Source organism: Trichomycterus rosablanca, chromosome 6 (genome assembly GCF_030014385.1).
Source record: "Trichomycterus rosablanca isolate fTriRos1 chromosome 6, fTriRos1.hap1, whole genome shotgun sequence".
NCBI classification, from domain to species: domain Eukaryota; kingdom Metazoa; phylum Chordata; class Actinopteri; order Siluriformes; family Trichomycteridae; genus Trichomycterus; species Trichomycterus rosablanca.
In genome coordinates this window covers 22,317,912-22,343,999 of record NC_085993.1, presented here as the reverse complement: position 1 = coordinate 22,343,999, position 26,088 = coordinate 22,317,912, and the positions used below count along the sequence as shown (strand labels likewise).

Sequence of the window (26,088 nt, the reverse complement as noted above, 5' to 3'; positions counted from 1 at the left end):
CACACCACCACCATGTCAGTGTCACTGCAGTGCTGAGAATGATCCACCACCTAAATAATACCTGCACTGTGGTGGTCCTGTGGGTGTCCTGACCATTAAAGAACAGCATGAAAGGGGGCTAACAGTCAGTAATTGTAAAACTACAAAGTGCTTCTATATGCGGTCTCATCATGACGATGGAGTGCTCTTTCAGTGAATTCTATGCTCTGGGACATTCACGGTATAAACCTCCAGCATCTTTACTGCAACATCTGCTCCACCGCGACCTTGGTATTTTGCAAAGGCCTAAATATTTCCACCGAGGCTCAGTTCGGACTTTTGTTTACCAACAGCATGCTAACAGCAACATTCCCTCACTCTGGTCACTGCAACGCCATGAGTTTGCCAAGGTGATGCTAGGCTCCTCCCACCAGAAGTACGGAAATCTCATCTGCAGCAGTGTTCAAAACCCTCAAAACATCTTTTCCAGCTGACTCAGAACTGTGCCACATGTTTGGTGTTTCCTATGTTTGTAAATGTGTATTTTATTTATTTTTGCTTAGTAAATGTATATTTTATTTATTTTGCTTAGCTTTTCTATATTTTTATTGTACAGTGTCCTTGGGTGTCATGAAAGGCGCTTTTCAAATAAAATTTTTTATTTATTTATTTATTTATATGGTAAGTGGAGTGTAGAATTAAGGAGGTGGTTTTAATGTTAAACCTGATCTGTGTATACATGTGTAGAGTACATTTGAAATTATTTTTACACATAGTTTTGAAAGGCCTTGCTCAAAAGCCCAACTGTGGCTGCATGGCAGAGCATGGCAGAGGGATTCAAATCCAAAAAAAGCAACTGAAAGTAAAAAGTAAACTCAAACTCAAAATCCTCACATATGTTAACATCTATTCAAACTCATTAATGACTGTCTGCCTGGTCATTATATATAAAAGCATGATATAAATGTTTTTCACTCTTATATCGCATGCATTCATGCAGATAATGAGTTTCCTTTTTAAGTCTTTCTCATTACAGGTTACAGCTTTTCCTTATCAGACAGCTACACAACAATTTATGTAAAGCCACTTTGTAATGATGCCTTTATGTCATAGCTACACCAATCAGACATAACATTATGACCACCTTCCTAATATTATGTTGGTCACCCTTTTGCTGAGAAAACAGCCCTGACCCATCAAGGCATGGACTCCACTAGACCCCTGAAGGTGTGCTGTGGTATCTGGCACCAAGATGTTAGCAGCAGATCATTTAACTCCTGTAAGTTGTGAGGTGGGGCCTCCATGGATCAGACTTGTTTGTCCAGCACATCCCACAGACGCTCGATTGGATTGAGACCTGGGGAATTTGGAGGCCAAGTCACCACCTCGAACTCATTGATGTGCTCCTCAATCCATTCCTAAACCATTTTTGCTTTGTGGCAGGGTGCATTATCCTGCAGAAAGAGGCCACAGCCATCAGGGAATACTGTTTCCATGAAAGGGTGTACATGGTCTGCAACAATGCTTAGGTAGGTGGTACGTGTCAAATAACATCCACATGGATGGCAGGACCCAAGGTTTCCCAGCAGAACATTGCCCAAAGCATCACACTGCCTCCACCGGCTTGCCTTTTCCCCATAGTGCATCCTGGTGCCATGTGTTCCCCAGGTAAGCGACACACACGCACCCTGCCATCTACATGATGTAAAAGCAAATGTAATTCAACAGATCAGGCCACCTTCTTCCATTGCTCTGTGGTCCACTTGCGATGCTCACTTGCCCATTGTTGGAGCTTTTGGCGGTGGACAGGGGTCAGCATGGGCACCCTGACTGGTCTGGTCGGTCATATGCAACAAACTGCGATGCACTGTGTATTCTGACACCTTTCTATTAGACCCAGCATTAACTTTTTCAGCAATTTGAGCTACAGTAGCTCGTCTGTTGGATTAGACCACACTGGCCAGCCTTTACTCCCCACGTGCATCAATGAGCCTTGGCCACCCACGACCCTGTCGCCGGTTTACCACTGTTCCTTCCTCAGAATCAGAATCACTTTATTTCGCCAGGTATGCTACACATACGAGGAATTTGCTTTGGTGATACACACAATAATACACACAATAGTCCACATAGTAGTACAAACAATACACATAATAGTACAGATAATTACACATGTATGACATGTAACACAGAACATATCTAACAGACCCCACAGCACACGGACTGTTAACCAGTATTTACCAACATTTGCCCAAGAGAACAACTTTGGTAAAAAAGTGTTACAGCTCTGGGGAAAAAGCTGTTAGCATGTCTTGATGTGTTTGTTTTTATTGTCCTGAGTCTTCTGCCAGATGGAAGAGTCTGAAAAAGGTGATGTCCAGGATGAGAGGGGTCTGCTGTAATTTTGCCGGCTCGCTTCAGCACTCTGCTGTTGTAAATGTCCTGAAGCGTTGGCAGATCCAGTGATCCTCTCCACTGTCTTGATTATACGCTGGAGTTTGGCTCGTTCATGAGATGTTGAGGAACCAAACCAGATGGTGATGGATGATGTAAGGATGGACTCTATTATTGCTGTGTAGAACTGGATCAGCAGACTCTGTGGCAGGTTGAATTTCTTCAACTGTCTCAGGAAGAACATTCTCTGCTGAGCCCTCTTGGCGATGGAGAGTGTGTTCTTTTCCCACTTTAGGTCCCTGGATAAGGTGGTGCCCAGGAACTTAAGTGACTGCACCACTAAGACCATAGAGCCATTAATTGTGAGGGGGTGTAAGGAGGGTGCGTTGCGCCTGAAATCCACCACCATCTCTACAGTCTTTTGTGTGTTGATCAGCAGGTGGTTGTCGCTGCACCAGGAGACCAACTGCTCGACTTCCTTTCTGTAGGCAGACTCGTCACCATCGGTTACGAGGCCCACCACAGTGGTGTCATCAGCAAACTTAAGGATCTTTACAGCTGGTTCCTTAGAAACACAGTCATTGGTATAAAGACTGAAGAGAAGGGGTGAAAACACACAGCCTTGTGGTACTCCAGTACTTAGGTTCCGCTGGTCTGAAATGTGTTTTCCTAGCCATACCTGCTGTGTCCTATTTGTCAGAAAGTCCATGATACACCGGCAGATGGCATCCGGCACAGACAGCTGGGACAGTTTGACCTGCAGCAGCTCTGGCACTATGGTGTTAAAAGCCGAGCTGAAGTCCACAAACAGAACTCGAACGTAGGTTCCAGGACTGTCGAGATGCTGTAGCATGAAGTACAAGGCCACGTTGACTGCATCATCGACAGATCTATTTGCTCTGTATGCAAACTGCAGGGGATCCAGTAAAGGATTTGTGATGGTCTTCAGGTAGGCTAGGATCAAGCATTCAAAGACCTTCATGACTACAGATGTCAGGGCTACAGGTCTGTAATCATTCAGTCCAGAAATGTCTGTTCTTTTGGGGACTGGTATGATGGTAGATGTTTTGAAGCATGAAGGAACAGAGCAAAGTTCTAATGATCTGTTAAAAATGTGAGTGAAGGTGGGCGCCAGTTGATTGCTGCAGTGCTTAAGGGTGGATGGAGAGATTCTGTCTGGCCTAGGAGCTTTTCTCATCTTTTGTTTCTTAAAGAGTCTGTTAACGTCCCGCTCGTTGATGGTTAAAGGAGCCAGGGACAGAGGTGAGAGAGCCAGGGTGGAGGAGGATCACCTTTGGTAGATACTGACCACTGACCCTGTCGTCTAGCCATCACAATTTGGCCCTTGTCAAACTCACTCTAATCCTTATGCTTGCCAATTTTTTCTGCTTTAACACATCAACTTTGCTGCCTAATATATCCCACCCACTAACAGGTGCCATGATGAAGAGATAATCAGTGTTATTCACTATACCTGTCAATGGTCATAATGTTATGCCTAGTCGGTGTATATATACTACATACACACTATATAAAGCTGGAGAAACAAAAAATAACACAATATCAACTTAAAAGTGAATTCTCAGCACACAGGATGGGTGATTAGTATGCTGAGCAATTCATTGTGCTCTTAGCAAAAAATCCATAAATCATTTATAATTCTTCTTTAGATGGACAGCCTAAGAAACAAAGTCATGCTTCTCATATTTTTTTCTTGCCTGCATGAGCTGTTTAATTTATAGCTATTGATTGCATTATACAAGTCCTGCGCTCAAAGCAGCCAGGACTGCAAACAAATACTGGAAGTTGATGTTTGGCTTTCAGAAAAGCCTATGGCTTGCAGTCTTCCAGCTGCTCTCAACCCCCTACAAAGGCCTTTCTCAATTAGTCCGCCCCATTCAGCAGCAAATTAATGCTTGTAAAAGAGGACCGCATTGCAATTAATGCTTGTAAAAGAGAACAGAATTGTTAGTCCCCCCTCTATGTTTTCAGACTTGCTGATGACTAATACAGCTATTTATGAGCACTGTGGGCCACCATGCTGACTGGCTCCTTTGGAAATACCTCTGAAAAAGGACTGATTTTTATGCAAACACATTTTTATAGGGTAAAAAATGAATCCTGAAATTGCTCATGCGTTTAAAAAGTGGAGATTCTAATGTCTTTCTTTATTTTTAAGATTTGCTGTAACATAAAATATGATTAATTTAAAACAGCCATCAAGGTCATAGTTGATCTTACACCGAAGTCTGATTTGTTGTGACACATTTTAGTTAAGTATTTAATTTTGGTTTAGAGCATAAAAGCACTGCTGGCTCTTTTGCGCAATTTTTAGAGCGAGTTGGCTTTGTCCTAACAAAAGCTATCCAAGTTGCCTAATTAGCAGTCCACAGAGTGACTATTTCGTTTAAAACAAAAACAGCAAAAAGCTAATAATATAAATAAGGTGGAAATTAAGGAAAATCCTAAAATATTAGGCATTGATACAATTATAATTATAATTACAGGGTAAGGATATGTTCTGAGCTGTCCATTAAAAAGAAGTTGGTAATAAACAGGCAGTGTAATAGAGAAATAATAATATTAAAAAATAAATAAATAAATAAGACTAACATTGCTCATCTTGAAAGTTTTGGTGTTGTAGATCACATTAAGCTGTTTTCATATAAGGTTTTTTTTTTATTTAATTTTGTATTAATGGGTAAAATGTTATAAAGCTCTGCTTTATATTTAAGTTAGGATCATTGTTTTTAATAGTAACATGTAAGAAATCTTACATTTTATGTTATTTTTTTTCCCATTTTAATTAATGGAATAGGTCAATGTAAAAACACTTAATTTTCTTAAATTGTTTAGGTACATTTAAATAACCATCATTTAAAAAAAGTAAAAATAATAATAAATAAATAATTCACTAATGTCTTGTCATGAATATGTAGCTTTAAGTCGTAATATGTTTAATTAACTATCCTTGTTCAATCTATTTATTTACCCACCTTACAAAAACATGTTTCTGGGTGAAGGCCAAACCAACCATCAGATCAAAATAAAGCATTTGGTTAAATTGTATAAATGAACATAGGTTAAAAGAAAACTTGAAATCATGTGCTTGAAAGCAAGTTAAAGTCAGTCTAGGGCAGCACGGTGGCTCAGTGGGTAGCACTGTCGCCTCACAGCAAGAAGGTCCTGGGTTCAATCCCCAGTTGGGGCGGCCCAGATCCTTTCTGTGTCGAGTTTGCATGTTCTCCCTGTGTTGGTTTCCTCCCACAGACCAAAGACATGCAGTCAGGTGAATTGGAGATACAAACTTGTCCATGTAAGTTGTGTAACGAGTAACTACCGTTTCTGTCATGAATAACCAAAGTGTGTAAAACATGATGTTAAAATCCTAATAAATTAATAAATAAATAAAGTCTATTGGCATACAGTTGTTATGAAGAATGATCCTATCTCACCTTATAGCCTGTTACTTCAGATTCATTGTCCATTGCCTTTACATGCTGCCAGTTCAAAAAGATCTTGGAGTTTGTCAAGTTCCACTCAATGTTCCCTGGAGGCTGGCTTGGAGCTGCAAATGAAACATTGCACAGTTAATTGTAAAATTTTAATAATCAAGCTAGCTATAACTGTAAATTAAAAATTCATAATTTACAGCCTGGTTAAGCCTCATGTTCTGATTAACAATAGCAACATTTTTTTTCCAGTGTGCAACCTAATGCACTTGTCCCAATAACAATTCCCATTATTAAACAAATGATATTTTCAAGTTGTGGCAAAACAAGCATAGAAACAACTGTTAAATACCAAATTGTAAATGCTTTAAACCATTTGATAAGTGAAAGTCATCAAGAACCTGGTGTAGCATAGCACCTCAGCACCATAACATTAACATCACCATGATTTGTAATTTCTTTATGCCAGACATAACACTTGTTTTACAAAAAGTTCCAATTTGTACTTGTTTGTACATAGACAACTTTACTGTGTGTCTCATATCCCTGAAACTAAAGCTATTATAATTTCAAATGTAGTTGTCAAAGTAGTCAAAGGTTTAAACAAATTTGCAAATCAATGCTGTTTGTATGTATTTTCATTTATCCTACTGTCCAAACTTATTTGGGATTGAAATTGTATCTAGATAATATCTGCAATCTGTGCTATTACTGTTTTACATTTTGTATGGCGCACTAGAAGAATCAGACCAATTACTAAGCTATGTTGCGAATGAGAATGAAATTAGAATCACTTTATCTGAAACTGGCTTTAACAGCATGCCAAGTCTATTAGCCTAAATTAGCTATCTAACTATGTTTATCAAGATACCATAGCTTATCTGATCCCAGCTATACTGAAATCTCTGGGCTTTAACAGAGGCTGTGTGGATCTGTAATGGTGTTACAGAGCCCAGTCATATCTTTGTATTGATTTATTTCTTATCATTTATATACTGCTAGAATACATTGTGTCATATTTTTACTCCTTTGTCTTTTCTATTTATTTCTACATTTTCTCCCATTTAATCCCGATTTAGCATAGTTAATCTGTCTTCCACTGCTGGGGATCCCTGATTGCATTCAAGGAGTATGGTATGTTGCTGCTCACACCTCTTCAGAGACGTGCGCAGTCCTAGCGAACCCCTTCTTTTCGCCCATGCATTCTGCACAGGCTCTATCTGCTAATCAGGCTCCTTGCACAGCGTGTGAAGACCCCGCCCACATAGTCCGGTCATCCCACCCCCTAGCAGACGCGGTAGCCAATTAGTGTCTGCTGCAGGCACAGCCAATTGTGCCCGCTAGATGGTGCCCAGCCGACCGGTGGCAACGTCGAGTTTTGAACTGAAGAGTTCAGAATCTCTGTGCAGGTGTGCTAGCGGATTATCCCGCTGCGCCATCTGAGCGCCTATCATTTTTATTTATTTTAATTTTTTTATTTATTATTATTTTTTTATTTTTTAATTTATGCATTTTCTCCCCTTTTTCTCCCTTTTAGCGCGTCCAATTGCCCGATTGCGTCATGCCGTACGCATCTTATCACCCGCACTTTGACGAGTGCAGTGCAGCTCAGCGTTGTGTACGGAGAGACACACCCTGAGAGCACTCTTTTCCAGTGTTAATTTCGTTGACGAATGATTTTCGTCATAGTTTTCGTCAACGAACCTTTTTTTCATGACGAAAACGAGATGATAACTATATAAAAACTACATAAAAGGATAAAAACTAGGACAAAATGAATTGAAACTTTCGTCAACGAATAAAAACAAGACGAAAATGTTTGGCAGGGACGACATCCAATAACTGATTTAGTTTTGTGGAAGGTAGGGACAAGTTAGAAAGAGATCCAATCATAACTACTTTAGCGTATGTGGAGAGGCGGGACAAGCCGATTAGCCATCCAATCAATACTAATCTTTTGCAGTACCGCGGTAAGACCACATTCGCACAAGTTTGATCTAAACCCGGGAAGAGCAGACTAGCCTGTGAACTTTCTTTACTCATGGAACTAGGTTAACTCCACAATGTCAACAGGGAGAAAGAGGAGAGCCGATATCGGGACACATTTCTCATTTGATGTTGTGAAAAACAAGACGATGTGTAAACCATGTGGGGCGACGATCTCGGGTAAAAACACAACAAATCTGAAACATCTGGCACCGCTGGCAGTATAATGGCAACATAATGTCACAGCTGCTTTTATGGTACCCAGTTTTATAAAGAATGTAATATGCAATTTGTTATGAACAATGCATATACTGTATGTTTCAGGCAGAGCAGGCCTACTGGTCATTAATATTTTGTTATTGTTATGCTCAATAAGCAAGTAGGTAAATAAAGGTAAATAAAGATGTTGTTTGAAATAAGTTAAATCTGGTTTTGTGTGTATTGCACATTCAAACAATAATATTCCATTACTGGTCAAAAATGTTTCATTTTGTGTAAGTGTATATAATGACTTAAATAATTTAAGGGAAGTGATAAAAAAGCATTTACATTTTACACCCTTTATATTTATTTTAGGGCGGCACGGTGGCTAAGTGGGTAGCACTGTCGCCTCACAGCAAGAATGTCATGGGTTCGAACCCCAGGTGGGGCGGTCTGGGTCCTTTCTGTGTGGAGTTTGCATGTTCTCCTCGTGTCTGCGTGAGTTTCCTCCGGGTGCTCCGGTTTCCTCCCACAGTCCAAAGACGTGCAAGTGAGGTGAATTGAAGATACTAAATTTGTCCATGACTGTGTTCGATATAACCTTGTGAACTGATTAACCTTGTGTGAAGATAAACTACCGTTCCTGTCATGAATGTAACCAATGTGTAAAAACATGACGTTAAAATCCTAATAAACAAACAAACAAACAAATATGTATTTTAGTCGACTGAATCAACTGTAGATTTAGTCGATTAAAGTCTTATGATAATTAGTCGACTTAAACTAAACTAAAACTAAAACAATTCAGACGACTAAATTACGACTAAAACTAAATGACATTTTAGTCAAAAGACTATGGCTAAAACTAAATCAAAATTTGCTGTCAAAATTAACACTGCTCTTTTCTTATCTCTGTGCAGGCACCATCAATCAGCCAGCAGAGGTCGTAATTGCACCAGTCATGGGAGCGAGACCCCATCTGGCTCAGTCCTGCCCATATCTGAACAACAGGCCAATCGTTGTTCATGTGGCCACTCAGCCTTAGCTGATTTTTGTTGAAAACAGTAAGGGTGGTAGTAGTGAGGAATAGTAATTGGTCGTGTCTGAGAGACTGAGAGAGAGCTTATAGTCCGGATTTAGCATCATCTGATTTCCACCTTTAGGATCCTCAAAGAAGCTTTAAGGGGAAGAAGATTTTCATGTGATGATGTGAAAGCAGCGGTGCATCAGTGGTTCAACAAAAAATTTTTTGCTGATGGCATTAAAAAGATGGTATGATGCTGGGGAAAATGCATCGGAAGGTGAATATGTAGAAAAGTGATGTAATTTGTATTTGAAATTCTTAATAAATAAGGTGCGGAAACGTTTTGAAAAACCCTTGTATAAATAAATATAAATATATATTGCAGAAGCCCTGCAATGGGTTGCAACTGTCGCTCCTGCTTTGTGCCCAATGTGTCCCGCTGGAACACTGACCAAAGTTAAATGGTTGATGAAATGAAAAACAATAAATGCAGTGTTTATCGTAATAATGTATTACCAGCACAAAAATGCTTATTTAAAAGCAAATATTAACCCTGGATAAAAATATGACCACTGCAGATGCTGCTGTGAGTTTTTTTTTTTTTTTCCAAACAAGACAAGACATTAACACCAACATTGCCCCCAGAGTCAGATTTATCAAGAGAAACATTCAAATCCAGACAGGCTATAAAAATGATAAATATGCTGCACAGGCAGACCAGCGAATGCTCAAAGACAGTTACAGTATGCAAATGAATAGTGGCAACCTTTAATCATTTCAGCACCTACTGCAGCTGGAGTGTTGGCAGAGGAGTATATATAAAATGCAGATTCATTAAAAATTTACAACTGAAAAGGACTCGCATAACAAAAAATAAACTTGAGAACCATTTAAAGAGACTGTAAAACAGAAAAAAATTCGGTTCACATGGGAACAATTTGTAGTTAAAAACATCAACATATTTAGTATTTAAATTGCCCTATAGGTGAATGGGTGTGTGTATGTGTGTGTCTGCCCTGCGATGGACTGGAGCCCCATCCGTAAAGCCCCCACCCTCCGCGACCCTAATGGGATAAGCGGTTGAGTGAGTGAGTGAGTGAGTGAGTGAGTGAGGGAGGGAGGGAGGGAGGGAGGGAGGGGAGAAACTCACGTGGTTTCCTGGTTGACACTCTGGTCTCAGGGCTGGCAGGTCCAGCTCCACCACTGTTGATAGCTCTGACTGAGATGAAATACACTGTGTTGCTTTTCAGACCTTTAATATGTGCTGGACTTCTTGTAACTCGTTCCTTCCTGGAGTCACTTTCCAACAAGCCCTCTTCCCACCAAAGAACCTACAGTTCAACATAAACAAAAGAATACAGTGGTGTGAAAATGTATTTGCCCCCTTTTTAATTGGCTCATTATTAATTATTTAATTATCAATACATGTCATGTTGAATAATTTTTAGATTATTAAACAAAAATTGTTGGACTAAAACATATTCAAATACAAAGACATATTGTAAAACATAAAACATACATTCATTAAATCCAGCAACCATATCACTCTTGTAAAAAGCAGTTCCCCTTAATTACTTAATGACCCAATTAAACCAAATTTAATTAGTAAGTCAATTTAGCTAATTGAACACAGCCAGGCTTGATTTCAGCAGCCCTTTAAATATAAATCTTAAAGATCTGAACCTCACTTGACTCAAATATTATACTTTCTACACGTACAATTATTCATTTTATTCTGTATATACAGTAGAAGCAAATTAGCCATTTATTTTTATTTTTTTATTTGATAGGCTTTTCAGTACATACACACACTTAATTTTTACAGACATAAAGATGTTTAAAAAGCCAAATGGATAGGGTAAATTACAAACATTAGTACTTTGTTACGAAGTCATTGTTGGCAAAAATGTTTTATAATGTTGATGATTAAATATAAATAGCTTTTGGCTGCATTGTCCTACTGGTGGACTCACAATTTTAAAACCCCTCATATATTTTCTGTAAGCCTTAATTCAAGCAGTTTATTGCTTGTTATTATTTATGTAACTGTTGCTCTTGCTGTTTTTAGGTCATCCAGCAACTCTCTGAGTGACTGCTGACTGTTTTACTTACAGTGTTAGTCCAGTCATGAAATTTCATCGCTACTAAATATTTCACAACTGTCAGTGATATTATAACAATTCAGCCATGAAGTGGTAGCCACGTAAAATGACAGAGCGGGTTCAGCGGATGCTGAGGCACATAGTGCGCAGAGGTCGCAAACTTTCTGCAGAGTCAATCGCTACAGACCTCCAAACTTCATGTTCAGATTAGCTCAAGAACAGTGTGTAGAGAGCTTCATGGAATGGGTTTCCATGGCCGAGCAGCTGCATCCGAGCCTTACATCACCAAGCGCAATGCAAAGCGTCGGATGCAGTGGTGTAAAGCACGCCGCCACTGGACTCTAGAGCAGTAGAGACGTGTTCTCTGGAGTGATGAATCACGCTTCTCCGTCTGGCAATCTGATGGACGAGTCTGGGTTTGGCGGTTGCCAGGAGAACGGTACTTGTGTGACTACATTGTGCCAAGTGTAAAGTTTGGTGGAGGGGGGATTATGGTGTTTTTCAGGAGTTGGACTCGGCCCCTTAGTTCCAGTGAAAGGAACTCTTAATGCTTCAGCATACCAAGAGATTTTGGACAATTTCATGCTCCCAACTTTGTGGGAACAGTTTGGGGATGGCCCCTTCCTGTTCCAATATGACTGCGCACCAGTGCAAAAAGCAAGCTCCATAAAGACATGGATGAGCAAGTTTGGTGTGGAAGAACTTGACTGGCCTGCACAGAGTCCTGACCTCAACCTGATAGAACACCTTTGGGATGAATTAGAGCGAAGACTGCGAGCCAGGTCTTCTCGTCCAACATCAGTGTCTGACCTCACAAATGCGCTTCTGGAAGAATGGTCAAAAATTCCCATAAACACACTCCTAAACCTTGTGGAAAGCCTTCCCAGAAGAGTTAAAGCTGTTATAGCTGCAAAGGGTGGGCCAACATCATATTAAACCCTATGGATTAAGAATGGGATGTTCATTCAAGTTCATTTGCGTGTAAAGGCAGACAAGCAAATACTTTTGGCAATATAGTGTATGTGTAAAGGTACCATTAACACAGAGACACATGTTGCCATCAAGGCAAACCTTTCCCAGAAAGTCCATAATTATTCCAGCAAGACAATGCCAGGCCTTATTTTGTATGCAATACAAAAGATTCAACTTTTCTAAAAATGGGGTTTATTACCAGGAATAATCTTATTGGGGATACTTTCTTACATTTAATTTAAAACATGGCAGTCAAGTAAACATTCCTGCACTGCTATCTGGTAATGTTGTTTTTGGCAAGCAGTGTGTTATATATCTAACAGGCATCAGGTTATATAAACATGACAGGCATCTTATGCAATTTCTTAATATTAGTTAGCAAAGGAGCAGCTCCTAACCCTTTTGTAGAAGAGTTTTAAATCTACCACCTAATTAAAAAAAAAAATAATTTTTAGTACCCCCCCCCCACACACACAAAACAGTGGTTTATTATTTTTATCTTATCTATTTCTCATTGAAATCCTGCATCTCATTTTAAACCAAAAATCGAATAATTTTAACATAGTAGTTTATTATTTAAACCCAGTGTTTGAGAGTATAATTTTAACCCAGTAGTTTATCATTTTAATCCCAGTAGCTTTTTAGCTATTAAACCAGTTTGTTTTTGGCAAAGCTGTAAAGTATTTATTATTTTAGGGTGTTAGTTAAAAAGTTAGCTTTTTCAACACAGTGAAAATCCAACTTGTATTTTTACCTAAAGTGAAAATTCAGTGACTTCGCAAACATATGCCACATAATTATCATAAAAAAAAAGAAATATGGTCTAAAGACACTGATGGTAGTGTACAATGTCATCTTGTCAAGATTTATTCTTAGTTCATGTTTTTCGCCATGACAACAGTATAATAATAATAATTATAATTATTATTATTATGGCTCTCAGGTGGCCTAGTGGTCGTGATTGGCCATATCTGTCGGTATCTGATTTAATTTGTATGTTTTTACCACCACTTAGAATCACTTTCACCACCATCAAACACCCCCCACACACACATACATACACACACACTCAGACACAGCCAATTATGTCTGTATGTAGACACGCAACCAGCTGTTAGCACCGCTGTTGATTCGAATCCTGGATGTGTCAAAAGTACCCTTGCGCCACCTGAACATCAATAATAATAATAATAATAACAATAACAACAATAACAATAATTACAATAATAATAATGACAACAATAATGATAATTATAGCTTTCAGGTGGTGTAGTGGTCTGTTAAGCTTGCCCACCACTGTGTTATTGGCTGGATGGGCATCTATACAGATGATTGGTCATATCTGAGGAAGGGTGGGGGTACTGTCCAGGGTATTTCTTTTGGCATTTTATTTAAAAAATTTTTATGTTTTTACCACCACTTATCACTTTTACCACCATCAAACACCCACAGATACATACACACACACTCAGACACAGCCAATTACGTCTGTATGTAGACACGCAACCAGCTGTTAGCACCGCTGTTGATTCAAATCCTGGATCCCAGCGCAAATGTACCCTTGCACCACCTGAGCATCAATAATAGTAATAATAATAATAATAATAATAATAATTGCTTTCAGGTGGTGTAGTGGTCTGATAAGCTGGCCCACCACTGTGTTATTGGCTGAATGGGCATCTATACAGATGATTGGCCATATCTGAGGAAGGAGGGGGGGGGGTGTACTGTCCAGGGTATTTCTTTTTCTTTTGCATTTTCTTTTCATTTTTTTTTATGTTTTTACCACCACTTATAACCACTTTTACCACCATCAAACACCCCCACCACACAAACACACACACTCAGACACAGCCAATTATGTCTGTATGTAGACATGCAATCAGCTGTTAGCAGCGCTGTGGATTCAAACCCTGAATTCCAGTGCAAATGTACCCTTGCTCCACCTGAGCATCAATAATAATAATAATGAAAATAATGATAATAACTATAATAATAATAATGTCTCTCAGTTGGCGTAGTGGTCTGTGAAACTGGTCCATCATCATGTTATTGGCTGGATGGGCATTCATACAGATGATTTGCCATATCTGAGGAGGGGAGGGCGGTGTACTGTCCAGAATATTCCTTCCTCCTTTGACATTTTCTTTTCGTTTCATTTTTATGTTTTTACCATCACTTATCACTTTTACCACCATCACAACCGCCAACCACCCCCCCCCCCCCCCACACACACACACACACACACTCAGACAAAGCCATTCATGTCTGTATGTAGACACGCAGCTGAATGGTAGCTCCCCTGGGAATTCGAACCCTGGATCTCAGCGCAATGTACTCTTGCACCACCTGAGCACCAATAATAATAATAATAACAATGAGAGCAATAATTGTCAACTATTCTTATTGGTGTTAAACTTTAGTTATTATTTGTTAGAATAAAGATTCCTTAAGTTTAGTACTACTGAGCAGTTAATTACAAATATACTGTTAAAAACTACCAGTAATAATAGAAACTAAAATCAAACCATTTTATTTTAGTTTTCTACCACCACTTTCTCCTGGTCAGGGTCACGTGGACACGGTTACCCCAGAAATCCAAAGCAAAAATAAGACTCAAACTATTTATTTTACCTTTCTGTTTAATAAAAATGCTAAACATGAACCAACATAAAATCTGTTCTCTGCTTTTTTTCTGTTTTCTGTTTATGGCATCCAAACAAACTGAATATCTGTCTTGTCTTAACAGCAGGTTCTGGTTAGTTTGATAAGAGATGGAAGAATGCGCCAAATCGTCACACCTGAATCCAGTGCAGTAGAAGAAGATAATTGATGTACTGTGTTAAGCTCACTGAAAGACAATTTCTACAAACAGATTTGTGTTTCCTTTACCTCGTATCCTGTGATTCTCGATTTGCTGTGGCTTGACAGAACAGGGTTCCAGAACACCTGCACCTCAGAGAAGGAAACACTGTGTGCCCACACTTTGGCAGGGGCTACAGTGGGCTCTGAAAAACAAATAGAATGGAAGAAACTACAATAACAGGAGCTACAACACATTGTTTACAGACATTTAAATGTTGCATAAATACTTACTACATTACATGCATTGTAACTATATAAATAATAAAAAAAATGAATGTATGTAATAAACCAACACTTTTTAAGTGTTGTTTTTTTAGTCCATACAAAGCTGGTTGTCATATTTATCAGGCATTTCAGTTGTGTGTGCATAGTGAGGAAAAATACAGCCAATGTACACATCACTGTTCAGAGACCTAGATTTACTGGCACCATTGAGTACAATGGATGGAAGAAGATTAAGAAAAAATATGTGTGTGTGTGTGTGTGTGGTTTATTGTTTTATACACATAATAAACTCATTCCTTATCTACAGTCAATGTAACATGGCTTAGCTGCTGAATGAATTTGGCTGTGAGTCACGTTGGAGTTGTGTCCTTCTGCATTGCCATTTTTGGCTGGCAGAGGGGGCAAAGAGGCACAGATGATTGATGTGTCTTCATTTTGATGTGGGTTCATTTTTTACAGATTTGCCAGCTCCTTTGATTGACCTTTTTTAGAAGTATGATACCAGACTTGCTCTGGTCTGGTTTTTCACCACCAGATGTTGGCATTGTATGGGTCTCACTAAGAAACACCTGTAAGTCCCGGGAAGCTTGGATGGGTCACTAAATGCCACTCATTTATCAGCATCTCTGGCTTGTGTTTACAGTTGTCCATCTTTTCTTTACCGTCAACCTTTTTAGACAACCGGAGCCAACAAATAGTCAAATTGTGACAACCAGTATCGTTCTACTTTGGTCAAGCATTCTGCTCTTGGGCTGTTTTTCAATTCTGCTGATGCGAGGTGAGGTGTGACCAACCCGGTTACAATAATTTAAAGGTTTAATAGAACTTTAAAACACCATAAATAGAACCTGCCAAAAAGATGCAAGTAGATTTTGTCCCCAAACACAGAGAGAGGAGAGGAGACTAAAGCACACAAGGCAAGTTAATATGAGGATCAGCTTTTTTGTGTACGGGGAGTACGGAAAGCCACACCCTGATCAACGCATTATTCCTCGACACTGTGTAGGCGCCATCAATCAGCCAGCAGAGGTTGTAATTGCATCAGTTATGAAGAACCCTGGTCCGGCTGGTAGATGGCAGAGCTGAGATTCAAAATGATGTTCGAAATCTCAGCTCTGGTGTGCTAGCGTGTTTTACCGCTGTGCCAATTGAGCACCAACAATTAATGTTTTAAGTTTAAATAGGCTTTTGGGCGGCACAGTGGCTAAGTGAGTAGCACTGTCGCCTTACAGCAAGAAGGTCCTGGGTTCGATCCCCAGGTGGGGTGGTCTGGGTCTTTTCTGTATGGAGTTTGCATATTCTCCCCATGTCTGCGTGGGTTTCCTTCGGGTGCTCCAGTTGCCTCCCACAGTCCAAAGACATGCAAGTGAGGTGAATTGGAGATACTAAATTGTCCATGACTGGTTACATTCATGACAGGAACGGTAGTTACTCATTACACAAAGAAACAAATATGCTTTTATATCTATCTACTGATATGCTGTATCTTTTAGCTTGAGTTTGGAGTCACCAGCTCTGGATACAACCTATAAATTACGTGTTGAGAAAAATAACATAATGAACCTTCTTCTGCTGAGTAGACCACAGCTGCTGGGCTGAAGGGTCCTCCTCCAATGCTGTTGTATACTCCCACCTTCACCTCAAACTGCGAGAATGGAGGAATGCTGTCATTTTTAAACACATATCGGGAGGCCTCCACAGAAGGCACAACAGTTTGCATCCAGACCACAAAACCCAGTTGACGAAAGGCGACCACATATCCAAATTCTTCTCCATTCTGTAGCTCTTCTGGAACAGGCTAGAGATAAACAATAAGGGATAAAAAAAAAAAGTCTGATGTTTACAAAGTCTCAAAAAAGATGCTTGATTTTTGTAATTAGCTGAGAACATAGTACAAAATGTATGAATAGCAAGAAAAAGCCCTACTATGTCTTTTTACATAAGCTGTTGTTGTCTTGTCTTTTTACATATAAAGCTCTGTCAAGCTGATATCTAATCCCTCAAATACTGAAAAGCACCATGCATAATTTTGCTTTACTGCAAACCTGAATATTCAGCAAGGCATGGAACAACGTGCCTAAATAAATAAATAAATTTGCTTTCACACAAGTCCTTCATGACCTGAATTTTTATTATGATTTCCATACTGTGGGGAGCAATTGCACCAGAGCAAAAAACAAGGCTGACAGCTACACATTTTAATTACCACTTGTCTAATTTAAACTATATTACTGAAGAGAATTCATGTTGGAAGATTGATTTAGGAGAAAAAAAATCCCTGCTGTCACTGCAGGAAACATCCTTACTGATGACTGACACCAGTCAGCCAGTCAGCAATCACCAACCAACCATTAAACCAATTGTTCTCTTTTTTTCAGCATTAGCACTGGAATACAAATATAGGATATATTATAATAGGCTTTAAAAATTAAGTTAACTGTTAATAATTATATAAGCATTCTTAATTTAGCATGCCACCATGTCATGTTCACATCCAATCTACTACGGTCATTGGTTGGACAAGGTTGTCTAGCATCTGTCCAAATATATGTGCTATATACCATCAGCCATAATATTAAAACCACCTCCTTGTTTCTACACTCACTGTCCATTTTATCAGCTTCACTTACCATATAGAATCACTTTGTAGTTCTACAATTACTGACTGTAGTCCATCTGTGTCTCTGCATGCTTTGTTAGCCCCCTTTCATGCTGTTTCTCAATGGTCATGACTCTCCCAGGGCAACTACTGAGTAGGTATTATTTGGGTGGTGTATCATTCTCAGCACTGCAGTGACACTGACATGGTGGTGGTGTGTTATTGTGTGATGTGCTGGTATGAGTGGATCAGACACAGCAGCGCTGATGGAGTTTTTAAACACCTCACTGTCACTGCTGGACTGAAAATAGTCCACCAATCAAAAAAATATCCAGCCAACAGCACCCCGTGGGCAGCGTCCTGTGACCACTGATGAAGGTCTAGAAGATGACCAACTCAAACAGCAGCAATAGATAAGCGATCGTCTCTGACTTTTCATCTACAAAGTGGACCAACTAGGTAGGAGTGTCTAATAGAGTGGACAGTGAGTGGACATGGTATTTAAAAACTCCAGCAGCGCTGCTGTGTCTCATCCACTCATACCAGCACAACACAGACTAACACACCACCACCATGTCATTGTCACTGCAGTGCTGAGAATGATCCACCACCTAAATAATACCTGCTCTGTAGTGATCCTGTTGGGGTCCTGACCATTGAAGAACAGGGTGAAAGCAGGCTAAAAAAGTATATAGAGAAATAGATTGACTACAGTCAGTAATTGTAGAGCTGCAAAGTGCTTCTATATGGTAAGTGGAGCTGATAAAATGGATAGAGAGTGTAGAAACCAGGAGGTGGTTTTAATGTTATGGCTGATCAGTGTATACTATATTATACAGTGCCTATAGAAAATCTTTATACCCTATCAAAATCCTTGCCTTTTGTCACATTATACCCTGAAAATGAAAAGAAATTATGTCTAACTTTTTCCATCTGTATTTACACATTATAACCCTCAATGTGAAAATTACACTTTAAAAAAATCTGATAAATGATTATAATTTAATTAGTAAAATACCTGGTTTGGATAAGTAACCAGCCCCTTAGAGTGAACATTATAAACTTGCTCAGGTACAACCAATCACCTTCCAGATCACACACCAGGCTAATTGGCCCACACCTGACGTAAATTGTACTGGTTTTGCTTACTTCAAAATAAAACCAGCTCTTCCTTGACAAGTCCACTACTAGTAGTGCATGGTAACACCATGGTTGGAAAGGTGCTTTCAAAAGAGCTCCGTGATAGAGTTGTGGAAAGGCACAAGTTTGGAGAAGGATACAATAAGATTCCAGCGGCTTTAACTATCCCTCTGAGTACTGTTCAGAGCATTATCAAGAAGTGGAAAGTGTATGGCACCACCAACACCTTGCCAAGATCGGGCCGTCCCTCAAAACTGGATGACCGAGCCAGGAGAACATTGATTAGGGAAGCTACCAAGAGGCCAATGGCAACTTTGAAGGACCTACAAGGCTGTATGGCTGAGGTTGGTCGGCCTGTGCATGTGACAACAATCTTCCACACTTTATACAAAGCTGGCCTGTATGGCAGGGTGGCAAGAAAGAAGCCACTCCTAAAAAAGTGCCATGCTGAGTCTCATTTGCGCTTTGCCAAAAAACACTTGGAAGATTTTAATGACATGTGGCAAAAGGTTTTATGGTCAGATGAGACCAAGATTGAACTTTTTGGACTGAACTCCAAGCAGTATGTTTGGCGAAAACCAAACACAGCACACCACCAAAAATACACCATACATACTGTGAAGCACGGTGGTGGCAACATTATGTTATGGGGGTGTTTCTCTTCAGCAGGAACTGGGCGATTGGTCAGGATTGAAGGGAAAATTGATTCTTCCAAGTACATCCAAATTCTTGAGGAACACATGCGGCCCTCTGCTAGACAGCTGAAGATGGGTAGGAGATTCATCTTTCAGCACGACGATGACCCTAAACACACTGCCAAAAAACAAAGCAGTGGCTTAATTAAGGATAGGAAGGTAAATGTCCTTCAGTGTACAAGTCAAAGCCCTGACCTAAATCCGATAGAAAATCTGTGGATGGACTTGAAGAGAGCAGTGCATCGCCACTCACCATGAAATTTGACTGAACTCGAACAATTCTGCAAGGAAGAATGGGCAAATATTCCCCAATCCAGATGTGCAAAGCTGGTAGGGACATATCCAAACAGACTCATGGCTGTAATTAAAGCAAAAGGTGGCTCTACAAAGTACTGAATCAGGGGACTGATGACTTTTCTAACCCTGTTATTCTACTTTTTCATTTTTTTGTTAATTTTCAGAACCTTTTAATTTTTTCTCATTGCTTGAATGTTGTAAGGCAAAATATGTAAATAAAGCTGGAGAAAGATTTCTTTGTTGTGAGTTTTGATTTCAGGCTGTAAGACTAAAAAGTGACTGTTTCAAAGGGGTATGAAGATTTTCTATAGGCACTGTAAGACATGTTAATTAACCATGTGCACTCTGTGCTGTTTTGATTACAGAAATGGATGTATGGATGTATAATAAAATATTCAATTATTCATTCATTTATTTATTCATCTTTAGTTAGTGTTTCATCCTTATCAAGGTTATGATGGGTCCAAAGCTTACTTAAAAACATTGGCCACAGAGTAGGAATACACTCTGGACATATCAGGCCAACACACTCACTTGTTTACTCACTAGTGTTTATGGAAGGTAGAGAACAAAATAGCTGATAAAAAGCCAAACAGAAAAAAAGGAGTATCACCAAAATCCTTAGTCATTATAGTTAAACTATAAACTATAAATATTTCAGTGCTTTTGTGTTGGTAATTTTACTTATGGCTGTTGGTGCAGATGTGCAATGTAACAATTGTTTTATTTTGACTTTACTTGACTATAGACTTCACTTTTTTTTGTTTATTAAAATAACTTTTGAGATATTTAAATTTGAGATTTCTTTAAAACAAAAGTTGACCATTTTCATACTGAACTAGGCAAGAAACCACTGCTTAATTTACTTTGTAATTGGTGCATTCAAACTAGACATCTGTATAGGCTCTACATGGTTACAATATAGAGTCAATTATCATTTTTGAAGAAGCCACAAATGTTAAATGAGAGACTTTCTACACCACATAATTGATAAGTGATGATGCTGGCTGTCAGTCTATTCTTAAAACAGCTAACTTGTGTATGATTGCTATGATTAATACAGTGTACAATGTATTAATAAAAGATAGGTAGCTGCAATCCAATTCTACTATTTTAATCAGGTAATTAAATCAGGTTTTAAATGCATAATTGTCTTCAAAATATGGAAATTTAAGGCCTAATCCTAAGTTTTAATAATCGTCACCAATCCTCACCTCCCACACAATCACCAGTTCGCCACGACTCCCTCCACCTCCGCTCACATTGACTGGAGCAACCTCAGGAACTTGAAAAAGGAAGAAGAATGGTCACAAAAATTAAACAAAAATAACTATGCAGCTTTGAATGATCTGATCTGTCTGTATTTTAAGCTAACAATGTCTTCAACTTGAAGAAAACTACTCATAACTAAGCTGAATTGAAGCGGTACCAACAAACCCACAAAGCCTGGATCTTAGGTGTGCTTGGCTCTGTCTGAGTGAGAACCAGCTGAATGTGATATCACGTCATTGTCGCTGCGACAGCAACTCCTACATTCTAATTAAGGCTCATGAGTAAGACCCTACCTAATTCACGGCCATGAAAATCACATCACGGACTGTGAAATGAGCAATTTGCTGTAAAATTTTTAATGTGTTTAGTGTAAAAATATGAGAAGTAATATGCAACATGCAATGAGGCGGTCCTAGCAATCATATGGCAATTACGTTAGTTTAACAGACTTTTCTGCGCTGTACTGTGCTGACAATGTTTGATGTATGTATTGAGTGCATTTTGTTCTGTTGGGGATTCCATAAAGTGTGCTTCTCTACACACATGATCATCTCTCTGTAGTCTGTGCTCAAAAGAACAAGCCAGTAAGAGCACCCGGAGGACACAGGGAGAATATGCAAACTCTGCACAGAAAGGACTCGGACCGCCCCGACTGGGGATCGAACCCAGGACCTTCTTGCTGTGAGGCGACAGTGCTCCGCCTTGTACCTGATGCTGCTGATGCTATTGAATAATATTTTTGCCTATTGTATCCCACTGCACCTGATGCTGCTGACATGGAATTTGTTACTGGCGCCTGGTGGTTTCACAAATGTCAAAGAGACCATGTGCTAGTCTGTGCACTTCCTTGGCTTTTAAGTTCTGATGAGGTTGATAGGGTATTAATTTCTTTGTAAGTATATGATCAAAACAGACACACTAAAATGAGCTGAAAATAGACTATAATTTTATGCTTCCTGATGATGAACACGGAAATTTCACAGTCATGGCTAAAGAAGCTTGAAATTAATAACAGCTACAATCCTGTTAATGTAGCGCATCAAAACGATTAAAAAGTACAGCATGACATTGTTACTCTGATACAAAAAGGATTAATATAATAAAAGCTAATGAAGAAAACGGTACAAACCATCAGCAAGCAAGAAAAAATATTCATTTGGCTGCCGCATGCAAAACAAACATCATCAGTGCTGTTTCCCAGCCAATTTAGCTAAACCTCCTAGAGTGCTGATCAGATCATTGCACGCACGATTTGTGTCTTAATTGTGAGGAGATTATTTTACGATTTGGGACCCAGTGCAATGACTGACAGGAAACAATGAGCATAGATTTCCCATGGCTAATCCGCCATCAAGATGAGGCTGTTTAAGAGAATTAAATTAAATTTAATTATGGAGTTAAATTACATTCTTGCTTTAGGCCTGGAACAGTAGTATCAGTGGAAGGAAAGGAGAAAAAAAAGCAGAGAGAAAAGCAAAGTAAGAAAAGATGAAGAGAAGACAGAAAAGGATAGAGAAAGAGGATATAAATGATCAAAAAAAAAAAATATTGGAAAGGAGGAAAAAAGAACAGGAAGACGATGTCCAAGACAATAAGAGAAAGAGAAAAGAGAGAAAAAAATAAATAACTAAAAAGACAATGAGGAGAGGAAAAATAAAGAGGGAAAGGAAAAGAAAAAAATTGAGTTAAATATGAGTAAATATATATACACCGATCATCCATAACATTAAAACCACCTCCTTGTTTCTACACTCACTGTCCATTTTATCAGCTCTGCTTACCATATGGAAGCCTTTTGTAGTTCTACAATTATTGACTGTAGTCCATTTGTTTTTCTGCATGCTTTGTTAGCCCCCTTTCATGCTGTTCTTTAATTGTCAGGACCACTACAGAGCAGGTATTATTTGGGTGGTGGATAATTCTCAGCACTGCAGTGACACTGACATGGTGGTGGTGTGTTGGTGTGTGTTGAGTGGATCAGACACAGCAGCGCTGCTGGAGTTTTTAAACTCCTCACTGTCACTGCTGGACTAAGAATAGTCCACCAACCAGAAATATCCAGCCAACAGTGACCCACGGGCAGCGTCCTGTGACCACTGATGAAGGTCTAGAAGATGACCAACTCAAACAGCAGCAATAGATGAGCGATCGTCTCTAACTTTACATCTACAAGGTGGACCAACTAGGTAGGAGTGTCTAATAGAGTGGACAGTGGGTGGACACGGTATTTAAAAACTCCAGCAGCGCTGCTGTGTCTGATCTACTCATACCAGCACAACACACACTAACACACCACCACCATGTCATTGTCACTGCAGTGCTAAAAATGATCCAATACCTAAATAATACCTACTCTGTGGTGGTCCTGGGAGAGTCCTGACCATTGAAGAACAGCATGAAAGGGGGCTAACAAAGCATGTAGATAAACAGATGGACTACAGTCAGTAATTGTAGAACTACAAAGTGCTTCTATATGGTAAGTGGAGCTGATAAAATGGACAGTGAGTGTAGAAACAAGGAGGTGGTTTTAATGTTATGGCTGATCAGTGTACATCTTTAATGTTCAGGTTGTAGAGAAAAGATGGAAGACAGAAAAAGCAATTTCATCATACCTGCTGCTCTGGTGAGAACAGGCTCTGATGGGGCACTGGGTTCACCCACCCCAACACCATTCATAGCTGCCACTCTAAACTCATACTGAACCCATGGGCTGAGGCCCACTGCAAGGGCCTGTGTCATCTGTCCAGGCACAGGATCAGGAACTAGGATTAAAGACATTCTGATTAAAGAAAAATTAATAGCCTCTGCATAAAAATAATGGATATTAAATTAATTTTAATAAGAGGCAGTTTCTATAAATCATACTAGAGGCGTTGAATGTGCACCAGCATTTAAAGAGATTAAATAATGATTAAATAAGTAATTTATTTAATAGAGTATTTAACTGAATCATTTAACGGAGTAGGAATTATTAAGTCATTCTTCTTTGATCACTGCTTCATCCTAAACAGGGTTATCAAGGGTCCGGAGCCTACTCAAACACTGCGCAGGAAAGAAATGCACCCTGGACATGATGCCAATTCATTTCACCAACTTACACCTAGGGGCAGTTTGAAGCTATCAGTCATAGTAAGTTTTTTTTTTTTTGCCCAGCCCCTTAGAGAAAGTGACCAAGGTAATGTTGCTGGCAACTCAGGTTGCCAGGACCCTGTGCCCTGGAGTCGTGCATCATCCACACTACCTGCTTGTACAAAATAGCTTTAGGTAAAACATAATGCAAATACAAATTAAATAACTTCATGTAATCATTTAACAATTGTTAGCAATCATTATTATTATTATTAGCTAATTTAACTAATTAGCAATCATCTAATTAAATATTGGCAGTAAATCAGTAGGTAGATTTTACAACCCCAAATCAGAAAAAAAGTTGGGACAGTATGGCAAATGCAAATAAAATAAAAATGCAGTGTTCCTTACATTTACTGTGACTTGTTTGAATGCAGACAGTTTGAACCCAAGATATTTCATGCTTTGTCTACAAATGTGTGAGAAAATGATTGAAATGTTTAAAAACAATGTACTCAAAGAAAGGGATTTGCATATTTCTCTCTCTACAGTGCATAATATAATTAAACAATTCAAGGAATCGGGAGAAATTTCAGTGCGTAAAGGCCAAGGGCACAAGCTGAAGCTGAACGTCTGTGATCTTTGATCCCTCAGACCGCACTGCATCAAGAACCGCCACTCAACACTAGCTTATTTATCCACATGGGTGAGGGATTACGTTGGCAAACCTTTGTCAAGCACTACAATACAGAGTTACATGCACAAATGCCACTTCAAACTTTACTGTGCAAAGTAATTATGTTAACCAGAAGCAATGTCGACTTCTCTGGGCTCTGAGGCATCTAGGATGGACCACCACACACTGGAAATGTGTATTGTGGTCAGATGAATCAGCATTCCAGGTATTATAAAATGAAATGAAGTTGAGCAGACAAAACATGAAATATGTCAGGTTCATCCTGTATGCAGTCAAATAAAAGTCAAAGTAAATGTAAGTGGTTTTTAATTATTTGTATTTTCCATGCTGTCCCAACTTTTTCTGATTTGGGGTTGTAAATGTAGGAAGTACAGTAGATTTGTGGTAGCATTCTTGCCTATGAAATTATTTTGTTTGTAATTATTTTAATTATTAAACTTCTTTTCTATTTTTTTACATTCAATATACAGTACACATAGCCTATATTATTATCATATATTATGATTACAGTGCTGTTTATTGCTTATTGTTCACTGTGTAAATGTTGTTCTTGCAACTTTCAGGTCACCCCGCATCTTTTTATGTGATTATCTAAGAGGTTCCTGAGATGTAAACAATATCCATAGTTTATGTATGTGCACCAGTACATTGTGTCAAAACAACAGTGCATGACTATACTCTATATGCTACCATTTTTTAAACACAGCTTTGCAAGCACTATACCTGTTCTCACAGTCTGCCAGCCGATGGAGTACGCAGTTTGAGTCTGTATAATGTACAGTGTAATGGGGCTGTGGTTGTCAAAACCAGGGGTCCAAGAGAGTTGAGCCGTCCTGTCTGTGACCTCCCCCACCAACACTCTTTCTGGGGCACCAGGGGGACCTGTTAAATGCAACACTATCAAGCTTTAATCCCTATGTGATAAGTAAAACATACAGAAAACATTAAAATCCGCAGTAGATACAATTAAACATTTTTTTTTATAGTACAATGATTCAAATAGATACAATTTGATGTTTAAAAGATGATTTGACCTTAGTAAAACAATTTGAATAAATTACACAGTAAAGGCTATGGCAAGGTTACACACAACTTAAAAGTAATACTTTTGTAACCTCA

The 26,088-nt window shown here is 39.1% G+C and overlaps 1 protein-coding gene across 1 annotated transcript in view; it reads right to left on the bottom strand.

The window, feature by feature from the left end:
* The window catches only part of LOC134316366 (contactin-4), a 105,617-nt gene that overhangs the window by 4,985 nt on the left and 74,544 nt on the right, over positions 1 to 26,088 (bottom strand). The window contains exons 14-20 of the mRNA XM_062996724.1: positions 25,693 to 25,851; positions 23,816 to 23,965; positions 21,146 to 21,216; positions 16,764 to 16,998; positions 15,003 to 15,118; positions 10,187 to 10,367; positions 5,829 to 5,941 (exon numbers count right to left, since the gene is read on the bottom strand). Of these exons, the coding sequence (XP_062852794.1) occupies positions 5,829 to 5,941; positions 10,187 to 10,367; positions 15,003 to 15,118; positions 16,764 to 16,998; positions 21,146 to 21,216; positions 23,816 to 23,965; positions 25,693 to 25,851 (1,025 nt within the window). The remainder of the gene's footprint in view (positions 1 to 5,828; positions 5,942 to 10,186; positions 10,368 to 15,002; positions 15,119 to 16,763; positions 16,999 to 21,145; positions 21,217 to 23,815; positions 23,966 to 25,692; positions 25,852 to 26,088) is intronic.